This window comes from Mus caroli, unplaced genomic scaffold, assembly GCF_978045245.1.
Source record: "Mus caroli unplaced genomic scaffold, Mus_caroli_1 scaffold_10, whole genome shotgun sequence".
Lineage (NCBI taxonomy): Eukaryota > Metazoa > Chordata > Mammalia > Rodentia > Muridae > Mus > Mus caroli.
In genome coordinates this window covers 89514550-89526951 of record NW_028227265.1, presented here as the reverse complement: position 1 = coordinate 89526951, position 12402 = coordinate 89514550, and the positions used below count along the sequence as shown (strand labels likewise).

Below are 12402 nucleotides of genomic sequence, written 5' to 3'. Positions count from 1 at the left end.
GATGAGACAAATTCAATCATGGGATTTTTGAAAGCCATAGTAAATATAGAGTTGTGGGTATAGCCCTGAATGGTACAGTAAGCCCTTTGCATGGGTAAGGTTTTAGGTTCAATTCCCACCACCAAATGGGGGAAAATATGCAGAAGAACTGGGAAATAAGATGACTTTAAAAGACTGTAATTTAAAAAAGAAAGGAGGGGAAAATAAACATAAGAAATTATTTAAGATTGAAGGACACACAAACACTAAAGTAGTAAGATAATTGATACAAAAATAAACAGCAGGAGGCAAATTAGAAGGATGAATACAGGGATTGGGCATGTGGGAAAACTGAGCCCTCTGATAAACAGAGGTCCTCTCCTCAGAGAATCTCAGATGCTCACGAGCCTGTGAGACCCAGCAGGTTAACGGAATTTCTCATCCTTGGGTCCAACCTCTCTTTTGACTGAACTGACACTGATCCTTTCTAATCCATGACCAAATGCTTATGCATCTTTGTTTACGTGAGATGCAAACCAGTGAAATTTCTTCCAATTTTTCAGGAGTCCCAGAAATCCTAAGGACCTATAGAGCTTAGAAAATAGCTCCTTCATAGGTCTTGAGATGAAATACATAACCAGAAGAGACTCTGAGTGACAGAGGACCCAGTACTGCGCATTTCCTTCACCAGCTAACTCTTACCCTTCCCCCTTCTCCCTCCCTCTCCTTACTCTGACTTGCCTATAGGGGGAAGAATGACTTATTTTGTCAACTCTGCCCCGATGATCTATGACAAACCATATGTGCCTCATGTCTGAGTCTCTCTACCTCTGCTCATCTCCCTGACTTCAGACCTGCAGATCACGTGCCATGGCCTCAGCGCTGCAGGCAGTAGCTTTAGAACTGTCGAGGCTCTGTATGTCTTCCCACACTTATTAAAACACTGTGCGTTGCCTAAACTGACGTTTTTAATCCCAGTGTTTCAGAACGCTACGGGCATTTTAAATCCACTTAGGTGATGGTTTTAATTAAATTCACTGCTATGGTTTCTTTTAGGGAAAGGGCAGCCAATCAAGACATTGGCACCATCTGAAATCTAGTGACCGAAATGTCACCTTTTAAAAAAACGCATGCATTTTTAAAAGCAGATGGACCCTCACAGTAAGTCCTAGCACTTTCCGCTCCCACCACAGCCTTCCCACACTTAGAGCTACTCTTTCAGCTACTGAGCCCTTCCCCGTTCTGCAGCTATTCCTAAATCCCATTAATCCAGTTGGAGTACATTTATTACCCTGCACATCCATTAATCAGTGACACAGAAGTTGCTGGCACACAACTCCTCCTGCAAGCTCTGCTGCATGCAGCCTAGCCTACAGCTTCCCAGAACTGCTGTTCCAATTATAGACTACCCTCCAAAAGAGTTCAACTGCTTTCCTGGCTCACTCTGCAGTTATTCTTAACACGCTAGGAGGTGGGGAAAGGTCTCAGCTTGAAAGAAGAACAAAGCAAAGTCAAAACCACCAGATTGTGACCATTCCCAGGCCCCATTTCCATGAAGGAGCACTGGCTCTAAGCTCCCTACAGTCCTATCCTAGGGAAGTCAGGACCCAGCCTAGTGCCTTGCAAAGGTCGCCAACTTCTCATCATTTTGTAAAGAAACTATAAGCACATATCCTTTTTGCCTACTGATGTGACTCTGAAGTACAACCTCGATGGTATCTTTTTACTGTAATTCCCAGGAAGCCTGGATGCATACCTCCTTTGGGCAAGCTCACACAAGCCTGGCAGCGAGTCAAGGAACACTTCTCTAGAGGTATATAGTGAGTTCTCCAGCTAAAGACCCAAATACTACACGGGCTAGAACAAGACAGTTACACAAGACTGCCCATTTTCCATGTCCAAGCATTCTTCCCACCACGTGCGTGTGGTGGTGGTGGTGGTGGTGGTGGTGGTGATGGTGGTGGTGGTGGTAGTGGTGGTGGTGGTAGCAGGTCTGTTTGGAAGTACCAAAGGGAACTTCACCAACAGTCATGGATGCTAACAAAAGCCTAGGCAGTTGTTACTAATGATCAAATCAAACATATATCCCTCAAAACCCTAGCTGAACAAAACATCCAACACAATGGCTCTCTCCCCTGTAATTCCAGCCCTGAGGAACCTGTGACATTGGGCCACTCAAAGCAGCATAGTAAGATCCTGTCTCAAACAAACAAACAAACAAACAAACAAACAGACCAACAGACAAACAACCTAAGAAAGTAGGGCACTCTGGGTGGGGAGGAACACACTAGAAGTTTTGGATACAAATGTTTTCCACACTAAACAACCTGTACATTCTATCTTAGGCCTCATACTAAGTGACTCAATTAACAAAGTTGCATAATTTTTTAAAAAGTGATTTCAGACTGAAAGAAAAACACATTATAACCACTATCTGGGAAGTTTAAGAATACAAAGGTTATCAAAAGAGGCCTGTGTGGTAAACAGCTCAGAGGAGCCCGCAAAAGGAACAAGGTTCACGTGTCAGGTGATCACTTGGGCAAGAATGACAACCAAATCCTAAAACACTGCTATTCCTAAGCATGACAGGAACCCTGCCCCGTGACTTGTGCCTCTCTCCAGAAGTCACGTCAGATGCCAAGTTTCTTTGCCTACCTGGCCGTGCAAGGCGTATCAGAGAGATGTACACGTCATGGCAGTCTCTCTCCTGTGGAATGACAAGTTGTACGATCTGGAAGTTCTTGCAGCGAATAAGCAGAGGGCAGCCCGTCGCTGTTGTCGCCTGCTTTTCAATGGTGGAGATCTGACTGTGCAGAATCTGGGACCGAAAGTTAACACGAGGAGTACCGTAAGCACAAATAAGAAGCAAAACTGACAAAGGGCAGACAGGTCTCTGAGCCACACGGACAAGAAACAGTCCTCAAAAGTAGGCCTCGCTCAACACCCACACTCCACTTACAAGAGCTAGAGGGTTCCACCTAAGGCTCTGCTACAAAAATCTGTAACTTAGTTTTCAGTACTAAGCTTTGATATCCACGATTATTATTTTGAAAGACTATTTTGCATTTAAATTTACACAGCACCAGGTAGGGGAACATTTGGGCAGTCAAATGCTGGATGCGTTTAATAGCTAAATTTAAATAAGGTCATGGGAAGTCAGTAAAATAAACTTTGGCAATCAATAAGAGTTAGAGATGGCTCCACTGGGAAGTGCCACCATGTTCCTTAATTCCACGTGGGATGTTCAAGTTCAATGGCCCCTTGTTCTCTAAGCTGTTGGTGGTCAGGCTGTCTGCAAAGGAAAATGTTTCACTTTCCAACTGTTTGTTGTTTTTAACAGGCAGATCACAGTACAGAGTGCTTTCCTGATAGGCACGATGTGAAATGATTAAATTAAGCTAACTAGTATATACAACCATAAACTTCCTGAGCTACCATTTCATGGTGATATATTTGAAATTTACCAAAGATATTTTGAAATATATAATATATTATAGTCCACTATAAACCCTTGTATACAATATGCTTGATCTCAAAGCCTAGCCCTGTGCTCTATCTGAGTCTTCTGGTTACTCTGATCAATAACTCCCCATCCCCCTCCCCATGACCTCATCTACAGCCTCTGGAATAAACCACCATTCCATTAAGAAAATAGGTGGATAAGAAAATAAACCAGCCGGGTAGCGGTGGCGAACGCCTTTAATCCCAGCACTTGGGAGGCAGAGGCAGGTGGATTTCTGAGTTCGAGGCCAGCCTAGTCTACAGAGTGAGTTCCAGGATAGCCAGGGCTACACAGAGAAACCCTGTCTAAAATAAACAAAACAAAACAAACAAAACAAAAACAAAAACAAAAACCCAACAAAAAAAGAAAAGAAGCCATTCTGGACAGTGTCTTTTGAGGCGATCTATGTTCTGTCCTTAAGGGCAGTCCTCCATGAGCTCCTGACTACTCTGAGGTACTGGCTACCCTTCTGGTGCTAAGTGTATGCCTGTCCACAGGGTAAGGAATGGAATCTACAGGTCAAGATTTTGGCCATGGGTTATAAGGCCATGTTTGTCTTGCTATACAACGTCAGAAATGTCTACTGGTTTGATGATTAGGCACAAAAGTTCCTGGTTATGGGGCTAGTCTCTAGCTTTCCTTTTCTTTTTAAAATTACCAGAAAAGTCATGTCAACATTGTAAAATAATAGAACCGATAATTTAGAAGTCCCTGCAAGGGAGAGGGGGCCCCTGAGGCTACAACCTCATTGGAGGAACTCTTGGCAACTGAGAGCTGTAGAGAAAGGGAGAGTCACCCTCTTTTGAGGACATGGCCTCAACAATATAACCATGTGCATATATCCAGTCCTAACCGGACTCAGGGCATTATTAACAACAATAAAAAGGGGAAATGAAGTTGAAAGGGAGGCAGGATCAGGCACTAAGGGGAGCGGAGGGATGCCTATGAGCAACGTATGGAACGTATGAAACAGTCAAATGATAACAAACGTGTGTAAAACATCCTACAAAGAACAGTTATAACACATCAGGTGCTGTCGCACACGACACCTGATAGATTGAAGATCTTCTCGGCCATGCATAAGGCTCCAGCAGCTTCAGCCACTGCTAGCACATTCATCCATCCTATCTTATGGCTGTGATTTCAGAAGGAAATTCCTTTTCTAATACACCTAAGAAATCGCTTCCAAAATGCCCCCAAAAGTCCACAGTCCCCATCCTGAAACCAATGAAAAACATGCAGATGTCATACCCAGGTTTCTTTTCTTGTGTCAGGTGCATTTTCCACGAATATGACGTGAGTGGCCGTCAGATACAAAGTTCCCAGCGCTGCCTTTTTACAAGACACTCTGTCTACCAAGCGCACGTTTTCAACCTAGAGACGTTGGGTGAAAAATCAAAAGAGCCAATCACAAAATATCCAGGAACCTTATATTTACTCTAAAACTTACACGGGAGAATGTCTCCAATAATTAAACCAAAACACGCCCCTTAGCTCAGCAGCAGACCATGATGATGTGTATCAAGTAATAAAATACCAGTTACGAAAATGTGATTTTAAATGTGCCACAAAACATTTATGTAAATGTTTTGGGAAGGGCAGTACACACTCTTAAGTGCTGAGCCATCTCTTTAGTTCCATGAAACACAGCTCCCTTGATCTCCTGACTGAAGTCTAATATTACAGTCTAATAATGAAGTCTAGTATTTCCTTGACTTTTAAACAGGTCAGTATTTTTATTTCATGTAGCTATACAACATTTTGCACTTAAGTCAGCACATGCATGCATTAAAGCCCTGCATTTACATAATGACAGTGTGTGAATATGAGCTCAGTTCTATCAAAAAGAAACACTATGCTTTTCCATGTGTCTGTAAAGTGGAAGACAGGGCACGTGGATGTTTGCCTTCACATAATCGACCATAGTAAGAAAATATAAAAAGGTTCATAAGGAGACCATGCAGATTGAGAACTGCATCCATTCACTGGTGAATCCTTCTAACGATACTGGAACTCTCCTCCGAATGTTGGGTGTGTGGAAAGGCTCTTTATCACGTATTTGTGCATTTTGATGCAGAACAGTTTCAGGGATACTGCAGTAGGACTGCGTCACGACACACCACAGGAAGGACAACACAACCTGTACTGGCTGTGTGGAAACAGCAGTACAATGACCTCTTTAGGGAAACAGCTCCTTTTTATTTCAAGGTTTATTTTGTTTTCAATTATGTGCACTGGGGTGGGGGCTGTGCATCGAAGTGCAGGTGCCTTAGCAGGCAAGAAGAGGGCACTGGATATCCTGGTGCTGAGGCTGCAGGGGCCTGTGAGCCACAAGACCTTGGGAAGGGTAGTACACGCCCTTAAGTGCTGAGCCATCTCTTTAGCTCCATGAAACACAGCTCCCTTGATCCCCTGAATTAAGTCTAATATTGCAGGTCTCACCTCTTCTTTGGCCCACAACTATTTCATGAGCATATTTTGTCAGTTCCCTATGACTATTATTTTATTTAATTTACTAAGCATTCTATTCTGAACTAACTCTAAGGACACTGTCATGAAGCAGCTGTGGAAGGAAAAAATGAGGATATGTTATCTTTATAGCATTTCTTTGAGACGGGAAAACTATTTAGCTGCTTAAAGTTGTATAGCTAAAATATCTAGGGTCGGTATACTAATTAACAGTATGTAAAAATGAAATATAAATCATTTTTTATACCCTGAGGACTAGTGAAACTGAACTTCATTCTAATACTGAACTATGGTAATATTTTACGGTGAAAACATTCAGTATAGAATATTTTCCCCACAGAAATGAGAGTCTATGCCACTTTAAAGTATTTTTAGAAAGCCCAGTAGAACAGCGTGAGGAGGAGCACTTGCTGGCAGATGGGGAGACTTAATGGAATTATTCCCATGTCTTTTTGTTAACTTTGGATGCTACTGCAGGAAAATTAAATTTCAAAGTTTGGCAATCACTCTTACAGGTCCCAGAGCTGTCATAAGCAATTTTGATGCTATAGAAGACAAAAAGAAATGGAAGATAAATAAATGAGAGAGAGAGAGAAAAAAAAACCACCAAAATGATCTACCTGTATGTTAAACAATACCAGAAATGGGTAATCAACACGACAATTAATCTCATTCTTCAGTGTCTTAGTCAGGGTTTCTATTCCTGCACAAACATCATGACCAAGAAGCAAGCTGGGAAGGAAAGGGTTTATTCGGCTTACACTTCCATACTGCTGTTCATCACCAAAGGAAGTCAGGACTGGAACTCAAGCAGGTCAGGAAGCAGGAGCTGATGCAGAGGTCATGGAGGGATGTTCTTTACTGGCTTGCTTCCCCTGGCTTGCTCAGCCTGCTCTCTTATAGAACCCAAGACCACCAGACCAGAGATGGTCCCACCTACAAGGGGTCTTTCCCCCTTCATCACTAATTGAGAAAAAGCCCCACAGCCAGATCTCATGGAGGCATTTCCTCAACTGAAGCTCCTTTCTCTGTGATAACTCCAGCTGTGTCAAGTTGACACAAAACTAGCCAGTACACTCAGTATACAGAGTGCATGAAGACAGCCATATTCAGGGCCCACTTCACAGTCCGTGCTTAGGTAGCTGGAACAACCTTAAATGAAATAAATCCCCTCAATTCTGCCACCACCCGGAAAACCTACTAGTTTAATAGCTGTGCCTCATTGGTGCGCTAGCTCAAGCCTATTTAATCTACACAGCAATGAGACTTCTCCTAGCTGAAGATGAGACTTGGGAACCTACTTATTTCTTGGACAAAGTTATCACAACTTGTTTGCCTGTTCCAGAGACTACGTACATGCCACACAGGGGCACATACGCTGTAAGTGGCTTTTAATGTATGCTAAGAAAGTGAAACCCGTTACTTCTGGATTGTGCATTTACCACAAATGTGATATTTTTAAATGAGATCCACCTATGTCATTAGTGGGATAGCACACCCGTGTTATTTAGTGGCTGTTGCTCTTTGCTTCCTTTGTAGGACATAAAACTCCGATGCTTCTTATTAGTGGTGTCTGAGATCTGCTCAAATGCAGTAAAACTGTAGACTCTGGACCAAAAGAGGTAGCCTTGAAGAGTTCTGGGGAAAGAAGGCATCTGAGGAAAGGCACTGTTTAACGTTCTCAGAGAGAGGAGCATTGAAAGCACACACTTAGGAACAGTCAGGTCAGATGCTATAAGTAACATTCTATTGTCAGGGTCAGAGGAAACGTTTATGTCAGCTGCTGTTGAGACCGGGAATAAGGGAGAGCTGATATGGTGGTCGACACTAGTCCTTTAGCAAGCAGGGGCCTGGGAACACCAGGACTGGAAGCTATGCAAAGCCACCAGAAGCATCAACTCGCAAATGCTGAGACTGCAAAAATTCTGTCCATATGGAAGTCGGGGCATGATGGGATAGAATCAGAGGCCATTCTGGTCATTCACAGTCCACCCCAGAGACTTACAGCCAAAGACATTTTAAAGAAAGGTCTACTGTCGGGACACAGTCCAAGAATGTAGTTATAGGAGGGGGATCCTGAGCCCTTATGAGAAAATTCCAAGAAAGCAAGCATCCGATGACCTCAGTTCCTTGTGATGTGTCTCTGTGCTCCTACCAGATGTTGCAGATAGGAGTGAGTTTACTCCAGGGTTTATGACTCATCTGCCTCTGTGGAGAAGCAAACTTGCAGCCTGTCCTGGTGACTGAACACTGGTGACTCTCCTTAACCCTCTGAGTATAAACTGTCTGATGCTCTAAATAAAGTTGGCTACTGCACGAGACTTTAGCCCCACTCATTCTTAGGCCCCAATCTCCCAGGTTCATGGCTAATTAGAGCAGTCAACTGTATATTAATTAGTATTGCCCACAAGAGCACCTGTGCCTGTGATACGGGCAAGTGTTAAATGATTCTAGATGTCTGAGGCTGTTAGGGTCTTACACTGGAAAGGACGAGAAAAGACCCACTTTTTAGGACCACAGGGATCACTGAGCAAGGACTTCTTTATGCAACTCATGAAAAACTCTTCTCCAACTCTATGAAGCTTCTTAATCATTTTTTGTTTGGTTGGGTTTTTTTGTTTTTGTTTTGTTTTTGTTTTGTCTGTGTTTTATTGTGTTTTATTGACACAGGGTTTCTTTATATAGCCCAGCTGGCCTAGAACTCTTTGTAAACCAGGCTGGCTTCAAACTTAGAAGGATCTGCCTGCCTCTGCCTCCTGAGTGCTGGGATTAAAGGCGCGTACCGCCACGCCCTACCATTTTCTTAGCTTTTAAAACTGGTTTGTTCGTTTTCCAGCTATGGGACAAGTCCTAAGTCACTTCGTGTTTGAGCATCTCGTAACGTATAAGGGAGAAATCATGCCTACAAGCATCACCCACGCACAAGCAGCGTTCATCCTCTAGAACACTGTGGAAAACATCTATGCTTCACTGTCAGTGGGTTTCATGAGGTACCAGGGTGTGGGAGGGAACAGTTCCCAGGAGAGCAGGGAGGAATCCAGTCCGTCGGCTTTACTGCAGCATCAATCCAACCTTAGTCAAACCTGTCCAGACACACAAACCTTGGGAGTTTGGAGACTCAGAGTGTAATTAAGGTAGAGGCAGGCCCCATACATAGCTGCACCAGGGAGTAAAGATGGACAAGAGAGGCTAAAACAATCAGTAATAAGATGTGCAAGGGAAGAAAGAAAATGTGGAAGCCAGCAGGTACTCTTGGGGCTGCTTTGGCCTTCCAACAGAAAGAGAAGAGAGGTATTCACTATCCCAAGAAGCACCACACATATCAGCCCCAATCCAAGCTGTCCTGGGCCGTATAAAAAAAAAAAAAATACCAAAAAAACCAAAAACAACCCAGCAGTAATACAGAAAAAGAAAGTTTTTAGCTGTGTTCTATATTGTGCCATGCATTACACCACCACTTTGCACGTCTGACCTCTTAACAGAACACTCACGAGTCAGGGATATGAATTCACAATTACCTCAAGCAATCATAAAATCTGAGTTCTGAAAACAAGGTGATTTACTTAGGTAAAACTGCAGTGCAAAACTTTCAAATTACAAACACCACCAAGACATTATTATTCCTTGAGACAAATCCAAGGCCAGAAGCGTGGACACAGGAAACAAGAGCCCAAACACTGGGACAGACTGACTTTCAGGGTTCTCAGCAGTAATAGAAGAGCAAAGAGTAAACACATGATTGCAGTCAACAAGCCGTGCGGCACCACGCTAGGTACCGAGGAAAAACAAACCAAACTGGGCTGGACAGCCGCTGTACGGCCTCGGGGACCTTAGAGTCGATGCGAAGGACTGCAACGGTTTAACATCCTTTCCTATTGCCATCTCATCTGCTGGTCTAGGCTGAGAAGAATAAAGGGCTTTTTGAGCTTTTCTAGGACAAGGCTGAAAAGCTTCAATCAAAACACAGGGCTCCATCTCCCACTGCCAGGTCAGAAAGCAGACACCCTGGCTGCAGAACAGCATCCTTCCTCTTTTCCTTTTCTGCCTGGGAGTCAGGAGGTGGATCTTATAAATCACCAAGAAACAGGACCTCTCTCCAGCAATTCTCACCACGCCTTCTGTTAATCTCACCATAAGAGGATATTGCTTTCCACCCTGCAGGTCGGATGCAGGACTGGTAACTCTCTGGGTCCCAGAATCATCTGAGACTACCTGGGTTAAGAACAGCTGCCATGCCGGACAAGGAATTCACAGGTAGAGTTACGATTCAGTGAAGAGGATGGGGGAAGGGCCCATGGCAGTGGCCACAAAGTGTTCTTGGCCAAATACCAAGTCTTCACTGCTATATAAATTAGGCTGAAGGTCACTGTCAATCATTTAGGGGAAGAGATCCAGTGACTGTTGAACCGAGAGAAATCAAAATGTCTGCAGCAGCCAAAACCTATGACAAGTTTATGTTCTAATCTAAGAAAAGCAGCTAGATAAATAGTTTGCCATGCTAAATTTGGTATCGTGACATTTTCTGACTCTACCAACATGAAAAGGAAAGTATTCACAAGTCAAGAGGCCCGAGCTCTGGATCGAGTTCCGAAATGGGACTGCTAGGCAGAGGCAGTTGAACTCTCTGCTTCTGGTCTGCAGGAACAACCTAAATGGCTTTAACTTCTCCTCCACTCTAGGATGCCATAGCTCTCTCTCTCAACAGTACAGAGGTCACCCAGAATGCAAGACAGCCACCGTAGAAACAGTGACAGCACAGTCACATGGGAAGGTGGCTGACCAACAGAAAACTCTTCCAGCTTTCTAAGGAAAGGAAGGTATAGCCTTTGCCACAACAGTATCTGAACCAGTCCAGAGGTTGTACTGTTCAACACAGCTCTAAGCACAGAGTGGAGCCATGAACGCCCCACATGTAGGCACACCTTCCTAGTTGTTGGTGGGTCTTCAGGCTAAGATCTCCTGTCTTACAACCCTCTTGCATTTTCCTCTTCTGATAAGTTAGGAAATGACTGGCTGCATGCTAGAGTATCTGGAAGATTTCTTGAGTTATTTCTACCTGCCATAATTATAGTTTGGTTTTAAGTATGAAATGGTGGCCTTATTATAGCATTAAAGATAAAGCCCTTTGGTTGACTTAATGAAACGAACATCAGGATCTCCACTTTGGCATTACATACAATATGATGCCATTTGTTTTAAAGTTGAATAAAAAAAGCCTTTCTGGGCTAGTGAGACAGCTCAGTCAGTGGAGAGGATGTGAGTTCAATCCCAGAACTTGTAAAACCAGAACTGTAAAATCCCAGTATTGTAAAACCAGGCAAGGATCATGGATCAAAACTCCAACCTCCAGTTTCCTGAAAACTCCCATCAGACTCCAATGTAGTAGTGAAAAGGCCTAATGAAGCTGGAGAAGTGACAAGCAAGCTGGCTGGCCATCTGAGTCCCATCTGTTCTCTTCTTGTTTGATGGGGAAACCCTGTGTCCAATGTGAACAGCCTAGTTTCCTGATTCTCCCATGACTCATAGCAGTGTCCTGAGGTCTGAAAAGGTGTGTATCCCATCAGGAGCTGTGAGGACCTCCTGCAACTTGGGAGAGATGTTTTATGACTCAAGTCTTCTTAATATTTTTGTCTTAGTTTCTTCTCTTTGTTGCTATGATAGGAAACACTCTGACAAATGCAACTTAAAGAAAGAGTTTCATCTGGCTTAAAGTCCCAGGGAAGGAAGAAATGGCTCAGTATTTATAAAAGCACTAGACGGTGTTAAAGAGGGCTGGGAACTCCCAGCCCTCACGTGGCAGATCACACTCATCCGGAGCTCTAATTCCAGAAGGATCCAACACCTTCTTCACCTCTGTGAACACCAAGCATATATATATATATATATATATATATATATATATGGTACAAAGGTCATGCTTACAGAGAAAATACCCACATACATATAAACATTTTGTAATTAAAAAGATGGGCCTCATATCAATTAACCAACTAAGATAGCCCCTCACCGGCATGTCAGACTCTTACTCCAGGAGATTCTAGACTCTGTCAGGTTGGAAATTAACAATAACCATCCACTAGTAATGTGTTAATTGCACATATATAAATGGACATTCTGAAGTTGTTTTGATTATGGAAGGTGTCACTATCTGTGTAATATTTGCTAAGATGTTCCAGATGTTCCCAAACTATAGCCCCACTTAGAGGAGAGAGAGACAAAGAGAATGAGAAGAGAGGAGAGGAAAAGGAGAGGAGAGGGAGAGGGAATGAGAGGCAGAGAGGGAGGGAGGGAGGGAGGGAGGGAGGAAGGGAGGGAGGGGGGGAGGGAGAGAGAGAGAGAGAGAGAGGGAGAGGGAGAGAGAGTTGTACATCTTAGCTGTTCTCAATGAAAGTAATTATTACTAACTTAACCTATGACAGAGACTAAAATATTACTTCTTCCTCTGACTGAAT

General features: G+C 43.4%; 1 protein-coding gene across 2 annotated transcripts in view; it reads right to left on the bottom strand.

The window, feature by feature from the left end:
* Mtmr7 (myotubularin related protein 7) overlaps positions 1 to 12402 on the bottom strand; it is an 86896-nt gene that overhangs the window by 50321 nt on the left and 24173 nt on the right. For both annotated transcript variants that reach the window (XM_021169676.2, XM_085844006.1), the window contains 2 exons: positions 4733 to 4855; positions 2635 to 2797 (listed from right to left, as the gene is read on the bottom strand). In XM_021169676.2, the coding sequence (XP_021025335.1) occupies positions 2635 to 2797; positions 4733 to 4855 (286 nt within the window). The remainder of the gene's footprint in view (positions 1 to 2634; positions 2798 to 4732; positions 4856 to 12402) is intronic.